Source organism: Strongylocentrotus purpuratus, unplaced genomic scaffold, assembly GCF_000002235.5.
Source record: "Strongylocentrotus purpuratus isolate Spur 01 unplaced genomic scaffold, Spur_5.0 spur5_scaffold_3, whole genome shotgun sequence".
Lineage (NCBI taxonomy): Eukaryota > Metazoa > Echinodermata > Echinoidea > Camarodonta > Strongylocentrotidae > Strongylocentrotus > Strongylocentrotus purpuratus.
This window is the reverse complement of record NW_022145609.1, coordinates 2,925,089-2,950,905: the sequence shown is the minus strand read 5'-3', so window position 1 is coordinate 2,950,905 and position 25,817 is coordinate 2,925,089. Positions and strand designations below refer to the sequence as shown.

General features: G+C 35.9%; 1 protein-coding gene across 3 annotated transcripts in view; it reads left to right on the top strand.

Annotated features, from left to right (window-relative positions):
• The first annotated feature begins 1,728 nt into the window (after nt 1-1,728).
• The window catches only part of LOC100888500 (alpha-N-acetyl-neuraminyl-2,3-beta-galactosyl-1,3-N-acetyl-galactosaminide alpha-2,6-sialyltransferase-like), a 36,707-nt gene continuing 12,618 nt past the window's right edge, over nt 1,729-25,817 (top strand). Inside the window, exons 1-3 of one of the 3 annotated variants that reach the window (XM_030996180.1) lie at nt 1,729-1,831; nt 18,389-18,540; nt 24,933-25,247. In XM_030996180.1, coding sequence (XP_030852040.1) covers nt 18,481-18,540; nt 24,933-25,247 — 375 coding nt within the window. In that variant the 5' untranslated portion in view covers nt 1,729-1,831; nt 18,389-18,480. Of the gene's footprint in view, nt 1,832-10,549; nt 10,676-18,388; nt 18,541-24,398; nt 24,421-24,932; nt 25,248-25,817 lie in introns of those variants that run through there. The other 2 variants (XM_030996182.1, XM_011673135.2) reach the window with 2 other exon arrangements.

Genomic DNA, 25,817 nt, shown 5'->3' with positions numbered 1-25,817 from the left:
TAATTTTGTATAAGCATGAGAATATCCTATATTGCTTCAAGATGCTTTGCGACTCTTTTGCATTTTTAGATTGGTGTTATTATATCTGATTAGTTATCCAAGGACCTATATCAATCAAGAATCAAATAATTCAAATGTAGACGTGTTACATGTAGATTTATGCCGTCGTATGGCGGTGTATGTTTAAGTTATGGGATAAGTATGTTAAACTCATAGCACATTTTACAATAAAAGTCACACAATTTCATTTACTCATTTACTCAAACAATTTAAACCAAAACAGCTGATGTTCATACTCTGCAGGATATGATGCATCCATTCATTAATACTTGTACGACATATCAAACAATTATATTTTTGATATGACTATACATCTGTAATTTTGTAAATAATTATGCCACAAATTATCATGTTTATTGGGGAGTTTAAAGCACGGGGATTTAGAGAACACAATCTATGACAATTATTGGTAATCATTGAGGCACATGCGCCTCCGTGGCATTACTGCATCGGTCTCCTAAACTGGGGATTGTGGGTTCGAGTCCCTACCGGAGGTGGGTACAGTATTTGTTTTAATTCAGATCACATCTAAACTTTTATTTTATGTGTATCATGGACGAACTCACGAGGATCCATGATTGTGCTAAACGGTCGTGATGAGGATGGGGGAGTTACTTTTCCAGGACATAATTTCTTATATTGCAAACAGGGTCTGAATGTCATAAGAAATGTGTTCACTTTGACTTGATGATTTCCCACTGACGGTGTAGTGATTTATATAACACATAAATCATATCAAATGATTGGATAAATTAAATGTAATATCAATTTAGATTTATATAATCAAGCATATATCATGAGTACAATAAACTTACTTATCAAATACAATTCGGCTTATGAACCTGCTTCTTTATTAGACGATGCAGCCATTCTTTACTGTCTTTTAGATGACAATTATTCAGTTGTAGTTTGTCGAGTAATGATGTGTGCGCTGTATGATTGAAAGCAAATGTGTAAAGTCATAGGTTTTCGACCGTTATAATTATATCTCCTAATCTCATATCACATTAATCCTCTAGTTATATGATGAATCTAAAGCTATTCGTACACTGTGAATAATACTAAAGAGCAGGACAAATAAATCGGCAGGAGATTTAAATATTCAGGAAGAAAAATGATAAAAGAGCGTGCAATAATACATCCGGAAATTAGCCCTTTTAGGTGAAGTTTCGAATTACATACGAGAAGATGGGGAAGAAAGAGGAAGAAGAAGAAGAAGAAGAAGAAGAAGAAGAAGAAGAAGAAGAAGAAGAGAAGAGAAGAGAGATTCACAGGAGTAGAGGAGGCGAAGGAGGAGGAGGATAAAGAGAAACAGGAGAATAACAAAAAGTACAACAAGGAGCATGTGAACCAGGAGAAGAAGAGAAAGAAGGAGAGGAATAAGACGGTGAAGAAGAAGAAAAATAAAAAGGAAAAGAAGAACAACAAGAACAACAAGAAGAAGCAGAAAGAAGAAAATAAGGAAGAGATTCGCAGGAGGAGAAGAAGAAGAAGTAGAAGAAGAACTTCCCTATGTACATGACTGTATAGGCCTTCACAAAATGTAAAAGCCCAAAGTTTCATGCTTGTTTCTAACTTCAGGAAGACATGTGAATTAGCATTGCTTTACTTTAGCACAAACGGGCACGTACGTACGTCGATATCGTACAGTACAAATACATAGCTGTAATCTAGCACATTTGAATACTTCGGAAGAATCTAGGAAGATGACGAAGTCTTGTGTCTCTGACAGCGTTCTTCTAAACACTGGGAATGGTTTTTAAATTATAAGGTGAGTAACAATCTGAGTATTTGTATCCTTAAACATGGACTTACATTGACTCGTAAATTGTATTTTGTTGGGAATAATGATGTGATTTGTGACGATGATTGTAGACTTTTGTAGCCTAGATAGACGATCGGAAGCCGAGGAGCGCAATGCCCGATGCGATGGGGATGCTATCCTGTAGGCTGTAATGGTAGATGAGTGGTCTGGTGTGCGGTACTGGTGGTCTGGAGCGAGAGATGCCGCGCTGCAACAGCCGTGTCTATATATTGATTGTGTGATGCACATGTAATTCATGTCCATATTTGCAGCCAAAAAAAAAATAAAAAAGGTTAAATTCCAACGTCATTTGAAAGACAATACTCATTTAGAACTTTCCTCAAAGACGAAAAGGCTTGAAAATGGCTTTTAGTAGGAAAATAACGACCATAATCAGATAGATGTTGACAAATAATATTCTAGTTGTTGACAAATATCATGCTTTCTTTCTTTCTTTCTTCTTCCTTGATTTGGATTTTGTTTGACAATCAGTCACAGTTGACTATTATTTGCCACACACTATTTTATGAATTATTTATACAGTGTGTCCCAGAAAAAACGAACTGAGAATTATTGATGTTTATATCATAAATGACACATAAAGCTTCGCTCCTCCTCTCAGTTCATGCAACTCATAAGATGCATATTTCACGCATGAGTGATTAAAAACAATTTGAAGAGAGGGTACCAAAAAGTCATTTTTAAGGCGGTATCTGAATTTCAAAGAGAAAATCACATTTCTATAAAGACTTTCAGTTTCATATGACGCCTCACTCGGGAAAAATGCGCCAGGAATAACAAAGTTCTGTTTGTTTAAAGTAATGCTTGCATTTCCATAATTTGGTAAACAAATTTGTTTTTGCTGCCTGCCTGCCGTAGCAACAAACGGAGTTGACAAAAGACTTACCGGTAACTCCGTTTTCGTTGACAATCAGCCATGCACAAAGAATATGAAAGACATGATGTACATGTGTACAGTATGTATATTTGTGTAGGCCTACAGTATGTACAATTACATTGGCGCTAGTGATCATATCCAGACTTTGACCCGTATTTCCGGCATAGAGATACCCTACCGAAACATACCCAAAATCAAGTAAATACATGTATATATTCATCCATTGTTCAAATAATGGTCATGATTTAAAAGTCTTTATGTTTGTTACCTGTTTTGTGACAATTTTCTTATCTTTTTCTGAGTATTTTTCCTAAAAACGAAGACTTATAATATGCACTTTCTCATGGGATTCACAGCAAACTGCTAGCACGATACAATTGCATACCATACCAAACCGAAGGTGGGGTGCGGGTGCATGCATTTGTTAAGTTAGCGACCATAAACTATTACAGTCGCCAATGCATATTGAATATAACAGAGAAAGGCAAGAATAGTCTAGGAGAAAAAGAGAACCAATAGAAAATTATTGAGGGGTGAGTATCAAGGAGAGATCCCATGTCTTACTTGTGTACATGTACAATACTTCATATTTATTAAGTTGATACAGTATATCAAATGAAATTTCAATATTTAGCTCCTCTTATTTCATCAACAAGCATAGCTAGGAATATCCATAACTCCTCAGTTTTCACTATGTTGTAAAATTAGATAATTTTTGTTGACAACATTATATAACATTATACACTGTATACTTTTAATGCCTTGCATTTTCCAGTAAAATGGAATTGTCCTGGGCTTTTGTATCTTCTCATTTGTTGTGCAAGTTTAAACAATAAAGTGATGTGAAAGTGAAAAAATAAAAAAAACATGAGGAAAGGTCACAGATGCAAGAGTTTTCAAGAGAAGAATTTCGTAAATGGAAGGCAGAATTTACGGAATAGAAATAAGGCAGAATTGGGGGAATAGAAATATGGCAGAGCATAGAAAGCTAACTGTAATGTTGTACATACTGTTTATATACAAATGAAATCTCAAAATTTCTCTCCTACCACAATGAAAGTGAATATCATTCTTCACATGAATTCACATCCTGAATCGAGAAGTTCAATGTGCTATTATAATTAGTGCTGTAACCTGTAACATCACGGATATCTCCAATTCCGTTTAACCGCCAGTCAAAACCGGACGGTTATCGGTTAAACGATTTAAATTTAATTTTAAAAAAAAAGAGTTTTGGACCGACTCTGTCGGCAGCAAGCCAGGCCCGTGTGAAAAAGCTGGAAGGACTTTCATTTAACTGCGAGGTGCATTTGAAGGCGCCGATTTGTGCTTGTGAACTTGTCACAAATAATTGTAACAATGTCGTTTTTAGAAGAATGTGTAAGATCATTAATTTAAATTAAAAACAGTAGAGGACCTAGGATAGAACCTTGTGGTACGCCATGTGTAAAAGTTGGATGAATTATTATTATTATAAGCTAACATTGAGATTGAGATTACTTTGTTGTTCTAATTTCAGAGTGGTGAGTCAACACACAGATTACTGAGCTGGGAGACATTGCCAGGCATAGTGCCAGGTGGAGGGGCATTAAATCGAAACTTTAAAAAAATTAAATTAAAAAAAAATTATTAAAAAAAATATAAAAAAAATAAATAAATAAAAAATAAAAAAAAACGGGAAAACAAAACCGTCCAATTGAAAACGGAATCCGCCATGGGCGGTCGGATACCGGACGGTTAAACGTTTGACTACAGCACTAATTATAATTCAACTTTGGCTTGTGGCTGCAAGTTCTGGCATTGTTTGTTCATACACGTAGACATACATTTATTACTACGTTGAGGACCATGCACAATTTGTTTGTTTGTGTCTTATGAAACAAAACAAAACTTCATATTTTATTATCACATTTCAATATCAAGCAGAAGGACAAGCTTTTGTATCTCCAAAAAACAACATGTTTCTTTAACTCAAAGATTTAAATATTGAACTAAAATTTGGGCTATTAAACCACTTAAGAGTGTACAGTACATGTACTTCACTGACAAGGAGGAAACGCTCGGGATGGCGTATTTGCTTTTATCATCTTTTCTCAACATTTGTCATTAAAGTATGATAAGATCTTTTATATCAATCTAAGGCCAATATAATGTCATTACATAAATGTTTGTTCAAATATTTGTTTATTGCTTCTCAAACTCCTTCACTTCAGAGTGTGTACCTACATCTACGTGTAGTTTAAGTCTTATTTGTATATCCACATAAACTGCATTTAGGTAATAGGATGGCAGCTTTCAAGTCTGTACATTTAAACAAAATCAAGCTGTAACATTTGCCCAGGGATGGCATGGAAAAGTATACATTAACAAATTAAAGTAACATTAGATTCCACCAGTATCAATATTTGCAATCCATTCGACTGTCAATATATCTTTGAAATATTAATGAGACTTGCACTTGTATTGAGGATGATCAGACCGGGTAAGTCCACTGCCTGAGCCGTTTCCTTGTCACCTATTAAGAAAATAACGCCCCCTCAATGCTATTAAAGGGAGAGTCCTTGCCTTTCATTTTTAGTGCATTTTTGGTGTTAGATGATATATAAACAGACAGAATTTGGACAATCTGTAGGTATTATTCAACGTGCTTCGAGACAACATGTGGGTTATGTACAGTATGAGCATAAAATACAACAATTTGATCTAATGTTTGTCTGTTGATTATTGTTTGGGAGTGATTGTGTTGGTAGCACCTACAGGCTACAATGTACAGTGTAAGTTCAGGTGCCATGTACAAGAGATCATGTAGAAGAGCGTCGAGATAGAGTTTACCAAAATGATTCCTTTTTTTTTAAATGTCCCCTTAGAATTGGAAAAATTGGTAGGTTCCAAAGAATTCAAAAAAAATATTAATATTTTTGTGCATTATGGAATGATAGAAGTCATGAAATCATTATACAGGTATTTAAAAATAAGCAAATTTAACAGAAAACACAATGACACAAAAACAAAACAAAACAAATTGCATTTAAAAGCAAACAAACAAAAAGCATACAAAGAAACCAACAAACAGAATATAAGAAAAGTCCCTTCTTGATGTATTACACCAGTAATCCTGTAGGACAGTGAATACTTTTCCAATTTAGCAAAAAAAGGCAAACAAAAGAAATACCCCCCATACAGTAGGCCTAAAATTGTGTGTTAGACCTGATTTAAAAACAAGTTGTTCAATTTTTTCTTTCATTGCTAACCTTACTGCCCTCTGTGCGCACATTGTTTTTTTCCTTTTCAACTTTTCAAATTACATGTTTATGTACCTATACTCTCAAGATGTATGATTTCAGGTTTTAATTCTTGGTTTCATTCTGATATACATGTACATGTTAACACGTTTCTACTATGGTGGAGTTACACAGTATCTTACTACAGTATCTTCCATCCTGACTTATATGTACAGCACTGTATATTTTCAAACCCACACTTGCTTGAGCTTCTCATGATCTGTGTTACCATGGTTACTGCATACAGTGTTCCCCTAGTTATGTCTTTGACATGGTGACCTTTATGTCAAAGTGCACACACGCACACAAACCCAGCCTTAAAGGGGGTACACTTGGATGTGTAGTATTCTGGTATTAAAAAACTGCCTTAATGTGTCTCTACAATATAGTATGTATTTTTATATTCAAATTTAGCAGGAGGGGATAAAATACTGGTATATTTATTTGTATAACCTAGCTTAGAAAAATCAAATAAGACCTCAAAAAATAGATAAAAACAACAAAAGAGAAAACTTAAAATCATTCTTGTTCTGTTTCAGTCAAATGTGGATTTAGAGGGTCTTTTTATAGACAAGAACTTTAATTCCAGAAACAAAAGAATCCCTCTTTACTTTCAATTATTGAAACTATATTTTTCAAGACAAAATTTGCCATCATTAGTGTTCAGAATTTTGAATAACTTTGAAAGCTAGCTGGAATTTGTCTTGCCAAACATGTCTGTTTTTTTCTTCTAAATACCAATTTTTTACCCTTGCAGCTTTTTACCCATTTGCTGCTTTACATAATAACCTACTGTAGTCGCATACACTATAAACTCTTCATAATGATACAAGTTTCTACTTTGTTAAGCAAACTTTTTGACCTTCCTTACTTCGTGTTTTGGGGGGCTATTAGTTTATGAACACACCCACTGACAGTCGAAGAAGTCCAAATCCTGTTTTTTGTTCCTCTTGTATACCAAGTGGGTTGTAACTTCTGTCTAATATTTGCTCAATCTTTTTCCATTCCCCTTTCCTTTGGTCAGGTCTGGGATTGCTAGTGTTAAGTGTTTATTATAAAATGACATCATTCACTAGACAAACTCACCATACCATGAACGCCCCAACAGAGCAATGTTTGTACTATAGACCAGAGAGGGAGACTCAGCCATAACAGAATGGGCAGATGTTATATTAAGTCTCATTGCAAACTTATTATTTCAGTTTTTCAAGTTTAATTTGTCTACAAAATATACATAAAAGTAATCTTAAATAATAGTCTAGTATTAAAGTATAATTACACGTATGTACAGTCTACAAGTTTGATTTGTAAGTAAAATACATACTGTACTGTGTACATTGTACTTGTGCTATTTTGGCCAAGTACAGTCCATTGACCAATGAACTAATCTAAATGAATTTCAAAGCAGGCTGGAATTTCTTCTTCTTCTTCTTCTTCTTCCTTTTAAACTTACAGACCTCTTTACAAAGTATTTTCGTACTATACTGTGTGTGTGTGCAGGTGGACCACTACACCGGGGTTTCCCCCTACTCTTATACGAATAGTGCAGTGGGTTCTTAACGTGCAAAGGTAGTGACTCTTCTCTACACGGGGCCTCCATTTAACGTCCTATCCTATCTATTAGCTGTATTAGCGTCTATGAACAAGGGAAGAGGCATGTAAATCTACGTGTATAAGGCGCACCCCTATTGGGGGGGGGGGAGTTTTTTGTTTTGTTGTTGTTTTATTGCCGAAAACCCACGCCGATGGACCTTCATTTAACATCGAGGTGCAGTTGAAGGCGCTGATTTGTGCTTGTGAACTTGTCACAAATAATACTAACAATGTCCTTTTTAGAAAAATGTGTAAGATCATTAATGTAAATTAAAAACGATAGAGTACCTAGGATAGAACCTTGTGATACACCATTTGTTATAGAAAACAAATGTGAGGAATTATTATTATAAACTACATATTGAGATCTATTAGAAAGATTACTTTCAAACCAAGATGACAGACAAATTTGATTGTTGTTGTAGTTTCCGAGTGGTGAGTCAACACACTGATTACTGAGCTGGGAGACATTGCCAGGCATAGCGCCATAAATCAAAAATTTAAAATTAAAAAAAAAAGTGTGCCTTACACATGGAGACGTATTGAAGGTATGTAGGATTCAATACTATTGAATCCTACATACTTTCTCTCTTAGTTTAATAAGGTAGAGGACCTGATGATAATGGGAGCCATGTGTACAACACTCTATACAATGTGTGATAACCTTGTCATACCCATCTGAACAAACTTTGCTTTCCTTTCCCCATGATTGATTTGAAAAGGTTGAAGGGCCGAAAGGTTGAATCTACCAGGGATATTGTACATGCATCTAGGTGCACCATAGACGGCTACATAATTTACATGTTCATGCAAAAAGATGATAACCCAAACAATACGGTAGTCAAATTCAATGAAGAAAGGAAAGGCAAAAGATTGTGGGTAATTAGTAATGAATTCTCGCTACCCTAAATAGGTACGAAAATCTCGAAATTCGCGAGACGAGGTAATTTTCACTCTCTCGGGTCGTCACTACAACTTCCGGTATAGAGTCCCATCCCGCTGGCGCTAGCGCCTGTGTTCGCTGTGCAGAGTTTTCACGCACGCTAAAATCGATGCCAATCAGTGTAATTTGTACAGATTATAATATGCAATGGAAAGCTTCGGGCAGAATTAGTGACTTTAGCACAAAAGGCCGTTAAACTCTACCGTGAAAGAGAGGGTTGTGATCACGAACGCCTGCACAGGAAGCTGTAATGTCGAAAAGCTATCCCATAATGCAATGCGCGTTTTCAGGATTTTCCCCGGATCTCGGCAGAATCGCTATTTGGGGTAGCGAGAATTATTCCAGATTCGAAAGGAACAGAGGTCTCCTTTGATTCTGTGACATACATTGTACAGTGTACATGTACATGTGTACAAGTGTAAATGACTTGAACTGACAGAGCAAAAAAATATATAAGGCATTATTCATTCGTTTGATTTACAGGTGAATATGAACACTGTCAGTCCAGATTGGGAGTTTAATTATTCTGCCTACCAAGAATTAGTAGGCTCCTACTATATCCTGAGCTATGTCTCTAGAGTTGAGACCCGATATCTTGTTGTCTTGGAAATGATAAGCTACACATCTATCATCTATCATATGATGAAAGGGAGCACTGTGTGGGCATAGCCTCATAGGGTTATTTTTAGAAGTTGAATACTGTGAACCTTGCATATGTTAGGACCGAAGAAAGCAAATTAACTTGTGTGATTTTCAACTTACAACATACAGAAACCAAGGAAGTGCAATAGCAAAAGTTCATTGGTCTTCATACCTCATAAAGCTACAATTTTATTTGTAAAGCAAATGGTCATATACTCATACTTGTCAGCAGAAGTTGATTGGACTTCATACCTGTGTTTTAATTTGTGATAAAATAGGCAAGCAAGTAATGATACATGAATGTGTAAAATCTTCATCATGGATACGTACACTCTTTAATATAAAACAGAATCATCAGTGTGACAAATGTGAGGAAAAGATCTGTAGGAATATTACTGTGACATTATCTCCTGTGAACTCACTGATGTGCACAAGTCTGTTTCAGATCATTGGGTCCCTGGTTAAAGTGAATGCATCTCCTTCAAGACAATTGTGTCATTTGTGTGTGATTGGTACATGTACTGTACATGATGTATGTATCGGAGAACTGTAGGGATAAGACCCAATGTCATAGCTTGCACCTGCCTGAGAGGGCTATGGCGTTCATGTCAAATGTTGATGATGTCCTAAGGCGAATTCAAATGCACACAGGTTTTTGTACAGGTTTTTGTACAGTATGTAGAATTGTGCTATTGTATGGAAGTCTGAAACGTAAGGCTGGACATGACTACATGTAGCTAGTTTTATATGCTATTTTCTGGGTCAAATTCACAAAATGTATCATTCTTTCTCTTGTTTTGTTCATTTAATGTCAGCTTTCCATGATATTTTTTGTAAATTTTTGTTTATATTGTACAATATATTCATGTAAATTATATAATGTGTCATCTCTTACTGATATTGGATACTACATGTATGTCTTTGTCTTAAATGGTAAATTTATCAAATGAACACATACTGTACATGTACATGTAAACACAGATTTTAAGTGAAAATTCTCTTCAAAATTAAAAATGTGCATGTACTGTACATATTTATTAAGTTTGTCTAAAGATTTTTTTAAAATAACGCAGGGGAAATTGATTAAGAAAGTGTGCTTGCATGTGTATAAATCATGTGCGTGGACCTGGTTATTGTTGTACTGTTATTAAGTACTTCCTGCATTCTTTCACAATGTTTTATAGTTGGTAAATTGAGACAATGGGGAATGTTATTGGATTTAGTGATTTCATGTCCTGTCCTTGGTCTAATATATAATAGATAAAACAAACTGTGATTACATAATTCACAATTTCCCTGCATATATATCAGGAGATTATGTGGAACAGATACGTACAGTATGGTACATGTACATGTACAGACACTTAGAGTGTCACATCCTATTTTAACCTGTCTACAGGTACCGGTATACTGTACATGTAGATTAGCTGTATTTACACTTGGAAGTTATTTGGGTAATATATCAGTTCTTCAGTGTGTGTATGTTCATTGTTCAATATAATTATATTTATCTGTTTTATTTATTATTATTCTTTTCATTATTGTTGTTGTTATTAGCATTATCATCTCCCCAGGAAAAAATGTTTGCTGCCCTTGTGTACTTTTTTTTTTCTGGTGTACTTTTTTTTCTGGGGAGACTGGATAAGATATTTGTCTGTTTTTGGATGTGATTTTAAAATGTTCATGTTTTTGTTAATATTGGCCTGATGTACAATGTACAATGTACAGTGTAAAATGTAGAGATGTTGTGGTCTAGTGGATAAGTCACCGGACTGTGAACCACAAGGTTCCTTGTCGCAGCACTCATGTCCTTTGGCAAGGCATTAATTTGCAATTTTGCAATCGCCCCACTCCAGCCTGTTGAGGACTTGAAGTTGAGGTACATGGGTATCTGGCTGGAATTAATTCCTTAAAATGCTTGAGCAATTACAGTGTAATGACAGCCATGCTAAAGCCGGGGTTTTAATAATGGAGTAGGAGTGTGGAGTTTGACAGATCAAGTGCTATGTATATATACAAGACTCCACTATTAACTACCATTATGATCATTATTATTGTTATTATTATTATTATTATTATTATTATTATTATTATTATTATTGCGTGTAGCATTCGCCTTGTAAAATTGTCATTTTGCAGTACTACAATGTACTGTACGTACTTCATGTTGAAAGCATTTAGCAGTACCGTATACGCATGTTGGGTATACACAAACAAGTTTGTACTTTGTAGACCTACATGTACGTCATCGCGTACATGTCTGAATAACAGTCTTGGAGATTGGTTTACAGTTTACGTTAAGGGGAGCCTTCCAAAGTTGCGACTGTGCCGCGACGCGTCGGGGCGCAGAGCAGGATATGAGAACAAAGGAGGCGCCTTTATGCGCCCATTAGCGCCTTTTTGCGTCGGATAGGAGAGGACTTCAGTTGGTTGCCAGCTCATTAAAATCTGGCTATTGTTTGGAGTCTCATTGTTACGAAATTACCCCGCCGGGGCGCGCCCCGGTGAAGCACTTGACATTTGTGAATGGGAGCTTAAACTTTGAATAGCTTTCGCGCCCTTTCGCGCCCGGTCCGGCGCATTAGTTATTCATGTAGTGCCCGCTTGTTTGTCGCTCTCGTCTTGCGAGATTTGACTCTGAAAAGCATTACTTTGGCTACTGATTTGTTTTAATATTATTTTACATACATGACATTGGTTACAATGTTTGTTCTGATTGTTTATTTTCCTCTCAAAATCGGAGTTCTGTAGGCGTTAACGTTGGCATGATTGTTCATTGTTTTCATCTCCTCCTTTTCTGTTCATGATTGTGTTCAATATACTGTATCAATTTTAATACAAATTGATTTGTTCACGAAAAAAACAAATTTATTTTATACTTACCCCACTCTCTCTGACATTGTTTTCCTCGTGCATGTTTTGACACTTTAATTGTAATTTTATATTTCCTTATAGCGATGTTATCGCATGTTTCGATTTTCTTGTTTTTTTTAAAACAATTTTTGTTGCATCTTGTAAACAGTTCTGTCGTATGATCATTATAAATCATATAATTATATCATCAGTCTGTTATTTCATAGATCCTTTGAATCTTCTTAAAATTAGAGAACGTATTTTTAAATCCGTGATGTTGAAAATGATACTTAATCCAGAATGTCGTAGTTTCTCCATGAATTGGATTTAAAAAGCGTTTTATCTGTATTACGATGTTTTTTTAATGCAAATGATATCCGTATTGTCGGGAACATCATCAATATGTTTCGTTAGAAGGAAGACGCTCATTTTCAGAATGTTCTTTCTTTGCAAAACACTAATGTTACGAACAAATTTAAATACACTGTGCCCGTATCAAAGAATTTTATCGAATATTTCTTTGCGACGAAGGGGGGGGGGGGGGTTACATCCGCGGCCAGTTTTAGATCTAGGTCATTGTTAAGAATAACTAAAATACATATATATTGTGCTGAATAGGGGCCACGTGTTATCGAAAGAGCGTAGTGCGTTCTAGAACAAATACAAGCCATGGCAATTCGTTGAATTGCTTCTCGTAACAGAACTGTCTCACCGTCTAAATAAGGATCCATCCGGGGGATCCATCATGCACGTGTTGGTATCAAGTAGTAAACGGAATTAATAATGATTGCGTTGTTTTGGGACATTTTTTTTCGGGGGGGGGGGGGGGGCAGGGAGCCCTTATTCTTCTTCTACTGGGTCATCAAGAAACACAAATAGTGTTGAAATTTTCCGCAATCCCTTTAGCGCCGAGGGTAGAAAAGCCTTTAGAAAAGTCAGCTGGACAATAGCAATTTAATGTTGGTCAAACAATCAGCGAGAAATACTGGGCAAACAGATATTAGCCCACGTCTTCAATATAACAAGGGAATCCCGATATAACTAAGCACATGCTCACAATATGAATATCAAATCTGGCTATTGTTTGGAGACTCATTGTTACTGTCTGGTAAAGGGGTACTTTTCACGCACCAAAAGTCCGGCTCGTCTAGTACACACAAATCCGGCCCGTATTGACTTTACACACCGGACTTAGGGGACTGTTTTCAAAAGGAGGGAAAATGCATATGCGTACCCTACATAACACTCATTCGGGGGTGTGGGGGGGGGGGGGTGCGCTTAAAGGCGAAGCGCTTTTTGTGAATTGTGAATTTGTGAATTTGAAAAGCTTTCGCGCCCATTCCTACGCATTAGTTATTCATGTAATCCTCGCGTGTGTGTCCGCTCTCGTCTTGAAAGATTTGACTCTAAAATTTTCACGTTGGCTACTGATATGTTTTATTATTATTTTACGTACAAGACATTGATTTAGATTGTTGTTCTGATTGTTATATTCCTCCCAAACATCGAAGTTGTGTAGGCGTTGACGTTGTTATGATTGTTCATTTCTGTTCATTAATGTGTTCAATACTTGTATTACATTAATTTCTTCACGAACAAAACAAAAACGATATGTATAATTGTATTCCTTCTGTATGTTTTGACACATTATTTGGTTCATATTACATTTATTTTGTTCTGTCATCCGATCAAAATAGGTCATATATCTATATCATCACTCTGTTCTTTCTCATGCAAGATCGATTTAAAGAATAGAAACGGAGGTTCTCTAAATCTTCGCAAAATCAGCTATTGTATTTAAATACCCGTGATTTAAAAAATGATACTTATAATCAAAGAGATTGAAAGATTCTGCTTGAAATAAGATTATAGGGCGTTTATAAATATGTCATACAAAACAAACAAACATCTGCAAATTAAAGATATTACAAAAATGATAGTCGTATTGTCGGGAGCCTGCATCATCAAAACGTTTCGGTAGATGGAACAATTCGAAATCGCCTATCTGTTCCAAACATGAAATTCGATCGAATATTTCTTCGCGAAGAAACTTTATTGGTGGTGTCATTTGTCTTAAAGTAGATATTCATTGATTTTAAATCTAGCTTTATTTTCTTTATTGCAAAGTTGAAACTTTGATTCGACAAGGTTATCAAAATTCAATGCTTGGAAACATTCGAAGTAATGATTATTATAAATTACAAAACGCTTAAATACAGCCCCGGCATAGCACCTGAATAGCTCTCCGAAGGCTGCTGAGATGTGTGAGATCACAGCAGGGACATGTTTTGCACAAGCAGACGATGTCCCATGACATCTCACACATTTTCAGTGCCTGTGTTTTCATCTTCTCTTGAGTTCTTTCTCTTACTTCACTACCGTCAGGCTAAATGTGTAATCTATTGCCTCACTCTAAACCCCGCGCATGGTTTTATTTTGATGACAAATGCAGCGATACAAAAATAAAGGAATCTGTCGCTTGTAAACAAAATAAGACGCCATTGTATATTCAGCTGCAGACACCGCGGTATGTTCGGCGTTTTAAGAGGGAACAAATGCCGCCCTTAATATCAATCCGGGGGCTTTTCAATTTGAAAGTCTGGTTTCTTTGATTGTTAATTAACCCCTATCCTGTGTATTTACAAGCAAAAGATTTTAGTTATCAGAATCGGGTCATGTCCCCTTTTGATCCGTTTGACGTGCCAGTACATTTATATACACTAAACTCATTATAATTTGACAAATAATAGCTTTGCAATTATGTTCATTCCCTATGGGATGTCGTCTGCTTGGGCAGTATTGGTCCCTGTTGTGACGTCATTAAAACATCGTTATTTTTCTGGCGAATCTCTCGTATATCCCAGCTGCTATGGAGGTGGTTGTATTTTTATTTTTATAAATCACCCGATATGTAGCTGACCTCAAACTTGTACGATGGCCATCTGTTAGCTTACCAGTTTCTAGTGATACATTAGTTGACATATTTGTGATTTTCTTTGAATTTCACCTTTAACAATTTGTTATCTTCAATGTTCGTGAACGTTTTGACGTTGCATATTTGTTAGCTAGCGCTAGTAAAGTCTTTTGTTTTAACGTGCACTGTATATAGTTATAAGGCCTGAACACGTCATGTTCACATTGGGTGTTATATAACATACGGATATTATAGTACATGTAACTTTTAAAAGCACTTTATTTTTGCAACGCAATGACAAAAGACAGCTCTTTGAGCAGCTAATAGTTGTTGCGCTCATAGGCGGCTATTCCCAATTACCATTAGTTAAGTTTATTAATCTATTCATGTTTTCTATTTATTTATTTAGTTTTGGGGAGGGGGATGTCGTATTACGAATTCATGACCCTTATACATAATGACCATGTTCTCAAATTACGAATAGCGGTCTTCATGAATAGTTGTCCAATGAATAGCGGTCCTTATAACTAGCGAGCAACCTTACTGTGTAGCTAAACAAGAATCTATAGCAAGTCGGACAATTATAGCGATCAAACAATAGTCTTGCTCGGCCGCGTGAAATCCTGCCACGGCATTCTATGTTTTTACCTTTAGAGCGAACTTTTCTTTTGTATTCGCTCCATAGAACTCTACTTTATCTTACAGCGAGGTGAAATGAAAAGAGCGTCATCATGAGTAGATCTATTGTTTGATGTTATCCTTCTTCTCCCTAGTTAAGCCAAACCTTCAATTTAGGCCTATCCATAAAAGGTAGCTTCCTGTACCGTTCGCTTTTTTTTCCTGACTGCTATATGAAGCATGTGTATGCTCTGAATTAGGCAAACAGGGGACCGGCGGGTTTAAGATCCTCTCCGAACGTAATGTAATGTTGAGATATGCCTTACAATAGCATATCGATTTGGTTTCTAACCAGGGAGCTCCCGGTTACGAGCTGCTCTGCTCTACCACTGGGCTATAGCGCCTCCCTCCTTTTAAAAAGATCTTTTAAAATTTGCCGTTTTTTTTTTTTTAGAATAAGAATCAAAACATATTTGGTATGTTTTTTGTATCTGTGCATTAAGATTTCAAAATTTCACTTTCGCCACTTAATTATACAAATCTACGAATAAATGATTCGAATGTTAGAGCAGAAATCAATGTTTGCATTTGTGTCGAATGATTAATTATCATCATGAACTGATTAATGTTTTGTATTGCATTTCCAATTGCTGCTCAACTTTATCACCACCAGGCTACGCTTTTTTGTTTACATCTTCATGACACACGTGTTTTATAATCTCGATATAGTTCCCGGACTCTTTTTTCTATTTATTGCACTTTTAAAAAGAGCTATGGAATTATTATGATTTAAAACGCCTTTTGGACGGGCAATTTTCGAAGGCAAATCTCGGGCGTGAAATCCTGCCATGGCATTTTATGTTTTTTTTTCCCTGAGGCCACTTAACAAAATATACATGTTTAGCGTCCCCGCCTGCTTCCTTTTTGGGGGCCGCCTCCTATTTTTTTTATTTTTGGGGAAATTTGTTTTAATTTTTTTTTTTTATTTAATTTAAAAAAAAATTAAAAAAATTGAAAAAAAAACACATGAAAAACAATACTAAAATGGATCTATTACTGATTTTTTTTAAAAGTTAAAAGATTTCGGCGGCCATCTTGAAAAATAGCCCGACTGTCAGGGAAAATGTACCGAGCGGCCATTTTGAGCGGCCATTTTGAAAGAAAAAAAAAAAGAAAAGAGAGGGCCTCCTCCTTCCTAGTTTTCGAAAAAACAGGACACTAATAAATCATTTTTTTATTTGGCCTTAGAGCGAACTTTTCTTTTGTATTCGCTCCGTAAAACTCTACTTTATCAAACAGCGAGGTGAAATGAAAAGAGCGTCATCTTGAGTAAATCGTTTGTTTGATGTTATCCTTCTTATCCCTAATAAGCAAACCTTTAATTTATTAGAACCAAGTCATGGGAGGAGAAAAAAAAAGGATTTGACTGACAAAATATAAATTCTTCCAAGCTCAGGCTGTGGCGATGTGCAACGCGTATTGACGGGAGAGAAAGATAATTCCTTTGTCCATTATACGACGCTAGAATCATATCGCGATGTGGGAATTATACAAATATGTTGATAATCATTCAAATTACAAACATACACAAGCGACCCAAACAGTAATCAATTTGCCGACTATAACCGCATACATGTGGTCATTCACATCATTCGTCTTTTATTTTTTGTTGTTGGGGACAATTAAGCTCGCAATTAAACAACCATTAATCGTACATAGTCATCTTTATTTCACATTTCATACAGTCGTCACAAAAATTAAAAGGAGGCGTATTAAACCCAACAAAAATAAATCATAAAGTATTCTGATCAAGATGAACGAGTGTGTTGATTGCCCCCCCCCCCCCCAAAATAAAAAAAAGACGATCCCACCAGAGAAGTTCATGCTGTGCTGTAGTAATGTACATCGCAAAGCTTCGCCACAATGATTGGAAAGGTAATACCCCGCCCGTTACGACGCAAAACGGCGCGAGAAGAATAGATCGCGACGCGAGAAGAATACATCATTTTTGTACAAACAATGGAAAGTTTATCAGAACGAAAACCGGAGGAGGGGAAGTCAGGCTTTGGCCGACAAATACTTTCTGTATATCAAGTTTAAGCTGTACCGCGCATCACGAGCGAGAACAATGACGGGAGAGATAATCTTCCATTGCCTGGTGGGGCGCAAAAGGGCGCAAGAAGAATAGAGCGGGTTTATACTAACAATAGACGGTTTCTTTTCATATGCAAGAATCAGGTGAGGGTGACTATTGCGCCCCTTCGCGCCCCTTTGCGCCTCAATGCGTCTCTTGGGACGCGACTGTTCTATTCATCGCGCCCCGACGCGTCCGGGCACAGTCGCAACTTTGGAAGGCTCCCCTAAGCTCTCCATCAGGTCAATATGTACAGTACAGAATCAGATACATATAGGTTGCATTGTGAGCACTATACACAGAGGCTGTGTAGGTTGGAATGGATTCCATCTCCCTGGGTAGATGACTAACCCGAGTGCTATGGACTTCATGTATATCTTGACAATTTCATCTCCATCTCAAATGAAGTCAAGAATAGGAAGCCTTCATTGTAGATGCTGTCCCAAGTACATGTACAGTACATGTACCAGCATTCGTTGTGTAACTTCACAATAAAGTCATTATATTTTTCCTCGTCTGAACAAAACGATATGTTGTATCCATAAACGTGAGTGTGAGCATCATTTCAAACGAAAACCTATAGCTTGAACAGGCTGATATGTCTTTGTTAATCCGGATCTGAATGTATTTTCTTTCTTCTCCTTGCAGGGAATGCCAGTTTTGATTTGGAGCACATCAAGGGGGCGTAGCAGTGAGTGGAGGGGTGCTTGGAGGGGTGCTTGGAGGGGTTCTCTGCCATCATGTTTTTCATCACAAGGCCATTGCGAAAGATCACATGGTTTTTACCCTTCTATGGCAGGGTATGTATTCATGCCTTATTACATGTACAGTGTATGAAAGGAGCCCTATATCTGTGCACCTAACATTTCACCTACCAGTACACTGACAAGAATTTTCTATCGCATTCCCCTAATGCTTGTTCTCATTTTATTCCTTATACTTTGAGAGGGTTAGCTAGTGTGCCCAAAAAGTTGTTAAAACTTTTGCAAGAGCAATGTCATTTCCACTAGAAAAGGCGGCGGTATCATTTTAACATTGTAAAAACAAGGTGCACATATCTGCCCAGTTATTCACTTTACACAAAGTTCAGGACTTGTTGTTGTTGAAAGATTAAAAAAAAAGATTTTTAGGATTGTGAATAAAAGTATGAAATTCCTAATTTCTCAATGGCTTTTAATAGTTTTGTTAATGCTTCTAGCTATAAGAGAGACAAATAGTTTGTGTTGGTTGCCTGTTTTCTTTGAATCAGAATTGTGCATTATTCGTAGTTACACATACAATATTTGTGCAGACAAGTGCAGTGCTTGGACATGGGCACTCCAGACATATACAGTGTATGTTCAATAGTCATATTATTCATAGTTGTGTGCATCATTGACAGTGAAGAGATTTCTTTCAGGCCTTAACTCTTTATGCGCCACTTAAAAAAAAACCCTGTGCCACATTCTTTTAGGGTCACACATTTCGAGGGAATCTTTATTGACTCTGCTGAATCAAGAGGCTATAACTCTTCACTGGATGATCATGATGAAAAATATTGTGCAGCAAAGTTGTAGACCGGAAAACGTGCTTTTCGATGAACCGTCATTTGTTATATTTTGAATTATCATTTTTATAATAATCATAATTATATAATGTTTAATTTTTCTTATTTACGGCAGTTTTTTATCCCTCTAGAATTTCTTATTTAGCAATAATAAGACATCTTCAAATCGAATCTATTAGAAAGGTGGACTTCTTACCTTTCTTTACATACCTTGCTCAAGTATTCTAACAATTCAGAAGGTTAGTATTTAGGTTGTTGAAGAAAAGAAGTTCAATAGGGAGAGACTTGAAAGTACCCCGCTCAGCCACCCTTGACAATGGGCTAATCTGCCCATTGAAATCCCTATTACCCCAGGTTATTGTCAATGTCCGGTTTAGCGGGGCATGAAAAGGGACGTCGTGGGGATGTTTTTCTTTGTTGTGCCATGATAAGTCAATAAGAAATAAGAGAATGTTATTGATTTTGCCCACTGGTATGAGCATGTAAAAATGGTATAGGCATAATATATTATATGTGATATACATGACATAATCAGCATCTTATTGAAATGTCTCATTATGAATGTTCACCGCATCTGTTCTCTCACCTTCTTTACCCCTCAATAAAATTGATTTCAAGTACATTTATCACAGCCATAGATATACAAAGAAAGAATGAATCAATCTTAAAATATAAACTATATTGCATTGTTTTCCATTTACTTTATTGTGAGAGAGCTTATTATCAGAAATGATTGACGAGTGGAGTATGCAATGAATAAAATATGGAGAACGGACGTGAGAGACATTATGAGAGAGAAATAGTGATATGAAATGAAAGGACTTTACTGTGAATAAAGATTATAAGAGAAAGAGATAAAGATGACGGCAAGACAGGATACATATTGATACGAAAATAACAATAATAATGAGATAGAGATGACGGAAAGAAAGAGAGTAAACACTGATAGCATAAGAATGAATAAAGATAATAAGAGAAAGATATAGAGATGACGGCAAGACATAGGGTACATATAGATAGGAAAATGATAATAATAATAAGATAGAGATGACGGAAAGAAAGAGAGTAAACACTGATAGCATAAGAATGAATAAAGATAATAAGAGAAAGATATAGAGATGACGGCAAGACATAGGGTACATATAGATAGGAAAATGATAATAATAAAAAGATAGAGATGACGGAAAGAAAGAGAGTAAACACTGATAGCACAAGAATGAATAAAGATAATAAGAGAAATATATAGAGATGACGGCAAGACATAGGATACATATTGATAGGAAAATAATAATAATAATAAGATAGAGATGACGGCAAGAAAGAGAGTAAACACTGATAGCATAAGAATGAATAAAGATAATAAGAGAAAGATATACAGATGACGGCAAGACATAGGGTACATATAGATAGGAAAATGATAATAATAATAAGATAGAGATGACGGCAAGAAAGAGAGTAAACACTGATAGCATAAGAATGAATAAAGATAATAAGAGAAAGATATAGAGATGACGGCAAGACATAGGGTACATAATTATAGATAGGAAAATGATAATAATAATAAGATAGAGATGACGGAAAGAAAGAGAGTAAACACTGATAGCATAAGAATGAATAAAGATAATAAGAGAAAGATATAGAGATGACGGCAAGACATAGGGTACATATAGATAGGAAAATGATAATAATAATGAGATAGAGATGACGGCAAGAAAGAGAGTATTACACTCATAGCATAATAATGAATAAAGATAATAAGAAAAAGATATACAGATGACGGCAAGACATAGGGTACATATAGATAGGAAAATGATAATAATAATAAGATAGAGATGACGGAAAGAAAGAGAGTAAACACTGATAGCATAAGAATGAATAAAGATAATAAAAGAAAGATATAAAGATGACGGCAAGACAGGATACATCTTTCTTTCATTAGTTTTATTCATTCTTATTCTATCACTGTCTACTCTCTTTCTTGCTGTCATCTCTAGCTCTTTCATTAATTTTTATTCATTCTTATTCTATCAGTCTACTCTCTTTCTTGCTGTCATCTCTATCTCTTTCTTTCATTATTTTTATTCATTCTTATTCTATCACTGTCTACTCTCTTTCTTGCTGTCATCTCTATCTCCTTCTTTCATTTTTTTTATTCATTCTTATTCTATCAGTCTACTCTCTTTCTTGCTGTCATCTCTAGCTCTTTCATTAATTTTTATTCATTCTTATTCTATCAGTCTACTCTCAGGGAACACTTTTATCACTAGAGTCTTCGTCACTGCTCGATTCGTCGGAATCAGAGTCCATGCTCCATGCTTCCATAGTAACAAGATCTCGAGCCTCCTCTACACTAAACACACGTTGACGTTTTCCAGCAGGTGCCATCGTAACATCAGTAAAAAAAATCCAAAGAAAACCGCTAAATACACGGTAATTTCGAATGTAACACTATGAAGAAAAACAGTTTACCGGAAAGTGTGCGATGTATACAATGTAAACAATAGTAAACGCAACGCGTGGCTACACACTGCGAGCGGTATTATGAATGTCTAATTGACTCGTATACATCTGTGCAAAAATGCGAAGTTGGCACGCCTACGTCCGTGCAAATCGGCGAACAAAGCAAACAAAGAGTTAATATAAGTTAAACTTAAAGTTTAACATAGACTTTTGCAACGTGCTAGGACTACCCACTATGAATATGACGGACAAAGAGAGCGGACAAAATATACAGTTCCTAAGGGAGACAAAGGAACATCCCTTCACTGCTATTATGCAAAAAATGTGTAGAACAGGTGAATATGCATGTGACACATTCTTACATAATAGCAGTGAAGGGATGTTCCTCTACCTGAGGAACTGTATATTTTGTCCACTTTCTTTGTCAGTCATGTTCATAGTGACCCGTTTCTGCTGCAAAACCTTAAAGCTTGTTCAGATATGATGCGGTATTAAAACGGCTGCAAAAAAAGAAGTCACCCTGTATATGAATGATAACTGTATAAGGTCCTACATGTATTCACTGAGCTCTGTGTTATAAGATACTGAAATGTGACGCACATTCAATTCAATGTATAAGCAAAGCCTACACTACACTCTTAAAGGTATTACAAAGTTTTGGGAAATTTTGACAAATGGGTTGATGGTGATTCTTTACAATTTTGATATATTTGGATGCCCCTGTGGACGTATTAAAAGCACTAGAAATGTTTTCCCCTAAAACATTTCTGCTTTCATGTAAAATTGAATATCAAAATTTACCGGTGCTCCTGGTAAATTTTGATAAATTTCAAATAGCTCCTACGGCCGTACAATGGTAGCTGCGACCATAACAATCTCAGAATATGTAGTCGTGGTATATAATTTCCGAACGGGAATACATGTAGCTAATCGGTCGATTTTAGTCAACACACATTGTTTTATAGTTTAATTAATGTTTTGACCTTGAGAGGGAGCTATACAACATAAAGTGTTTATGGTGGACAATTTCATAACTTTAGACTTGATTTAACGCGACAACGATCACTGAATATTGTAGGATCGCATATGCTTCCAATATGTCCATTTGAACCAAATTCATGACCCCATACCAAAACTGTGTATTACCTTTATTGATAGAGTTACAGTTGTACATACAGTTATTTGCAATATGAATACAATTTGATATTTCCTTGCCGATAAGTGACATCAAGTCATTTCAGAGAAATGCAATATTGTCCCTGGGGTTAAAAGCGAACTGTTATATGATTCTTATCTTGTCTAGATCCTGTCTATAAAGTCATGTGATTTCCTTTGTTTCAATACATGTAAAAGGTCTCAACTCTGCTTTCCAAGCATAAAAAGAAAATTGCTAATGATGCAGGGGCCTAAACATAGGTCGTGTAGATCTGTACTCAAAATCACAATTTTATCATTTTCATCTATCATTGATGGTTTTAACTATTAAAAATAATGTACACATAGTAGGTTAACAATGATTACTATCAAAGATCAATTAAACTAGTAAATGATATCCAGTGAGCTGCATGCAGTATGGACAATTCTTTGTAAATTGTCAACAATAACAAAATGAAAAGAAAGAATTGAAGAGAGGGAGTAGTAGAACTAGAAGTAGAAGAGGGGAAAGGGCTATACAGTACCTGCAGTACTAATAGTAGTAATACATTTTCATAGCACTTTTTCTTTAAAATAATGTACAAAGCACTTAAAACTCTTCATACATGTGCTGTAGGCCACTTTTTTTGTTACTTCTTTATTACTGAAATATCATTTTGCCAACAGAATAATATTAGGTATGAAACATGACAAACACTTTTTGGGGACATATTTTGAAATATTTGCCCCTTTAAAGGCATCGTTTAACAATCATTAAATCTGAGATGCGCGGCCTTACGTGTTATCAGTGTCTGTGATATGGTTTAGTATCGAAGCCCTAAAAAATCATGATTCAAAATGATCAAGAAGTGCCTCAAAAAAGTAAAAATCTTTGAGTGACCGGTTTTACCATTCTCGTTTTCCCCAATAGACTGTAGTATTATGAAAACTGTTTGGCAAACGCAAAATTTGGTTTTGATTTCCAGTCATAAATCACCTTGATAATCAGACAGGCGATCGGCTTGTAAAAGTCATGGTGTTCCTTCTTGACAGACTTAAAGGTTTATAATTATCATTGCAGCATGAGCCAAATCCAGGATTTTGTTTCAGAATCTGAGACATAGTTACCGGATCCCTTTAAAGTGAAACTAAACTTATCATCTTGAAGAAAAGAAATGTTTAGAAGAGTTGTATTATACTGCTACATGTACATGTACATGCACATGCATTTGGTGTTTCATACATGTAGGCCTATATTATTGTAAACACGGTCAGCCTTATTACTTTATATTTAGTGTTCCTTTTGGACTTGTGTCCATCCTGTCAGGAATAAGAACTAGGTCACATGTAAAAAGTTTATACACTGTTTGTCAAAGTTTTGTATACAATATCTACATGTACATAAGGTATCAGCTGTTTCAGGCTGTTTGGTTGCCTTCTAGTAGTATAGTCCATGTCTGTACCAGCTAATTGGAATCTATTCTGAATACTCTTGATCAGGATCATGTTTGTCTTTAGAAGCATGTTGTGCCATAATTTGGTAAGATATTGTAATATTTTGCTAGATGTTATTGTTCTATATGCTTGAGCACTAAAATGAAGCTTTGTTTTGGATGTCAGCTTAGAGCTGATTCACTGACAAAAGACTGTACAATTTACATGTACAGGTAGGTGAATTACATGTACAATGTGCATGTACACGTACATGTAGGCCCATTTTTGTAACACTTGAGCTATGAACTCTTTCAATATCGATTGGATAGTTTTGAAAGTGCTCTGTAAATTAAACTGTATTCAAGATCTAATGTCTTTACAACTTTCTTGGTACTGTTCATGAATTTACTCTTGTTGACAATGAATTTGCTGTTCATGAATGTATTTTTTTCATGTCAGTGGAAATAAAAAATCTTGACTCTTGAAACTGGAATCTTGAAACTGGAATCTTGAATCTTGAAATATAGAAATCAAACAAAACACACACCCATAACGTTGTTACACAAAGTATTTGCTGATGTTTGATAATGCTTTTGTTTTTCTATTTGAATCTTGTAGAGACAAGCACTGACATTGAGTCATCTGCTGTTCTACAGCACCCTCATAGGAGCTGCGCTGCTTCTTTACACATGGCCAGAGCAAGCATTAGACACTCTGAGGAAGACCAACATCAGAGAGTTTGGTTGCACTGATAGCCATGGGTGCACGCAGAGGGGCGGGGATTATCGGGAACCAGCCCCGCCCCTTCCCAGGATAACAGCAGCAGTGAGTGTCAATGCCACTACCAAGACTCCTCTAATAGAGGAGAAGGTGAAACGACTGGAACCTAAGAATTGGAATGGCCATGGATACATGCCTGTATCTGGTGATAAGGTAAAGACTGGGTCTGTTGTATTCTCTCTTTCCTTCCCCTATTCTTAGGCCATTAAAAAAAAACATACATGTTTAGCGTCCCCGCCCGCTTCCTTTTTGGGGGCCGCCTCCTATTTTTTTTTTTGAAAGAAAAAATACATGAAAAACACTGCTAAAATGGCTCTATTTCTGATTTTTTTTTTTTTTAAATTGTCGGCGGCCATCTTGAAAAAAAATAGCCCCGACTGTCAGGGAAAATGTACTGAGCCGCCATTTTGAGCGGCCATTTTGAAAGAAAAAAAAAGGAAAAAAAGGGCCTCCTCCTTCCTATTTTTCAAAAAAACAGGACGCTAAACATGTTTTTTTTTTTATTTGGCCTTACCTGTCCTACTTCCCTTGTCCATCTCTTCTTCATTTCCTTCCTACAAACCGCGGTACAATAAATGGTACAGGACATTTCCACACATCTTACCGACAATTTCATCTTGCATTGTTGACATGAAGATGAAAATAAAGTTACAAAAACAACATCTGCAGATAGATCTTGATCTAAGTTTGTGCCAGTGCATTGCAAAAGTAAAAGAAGGGCCT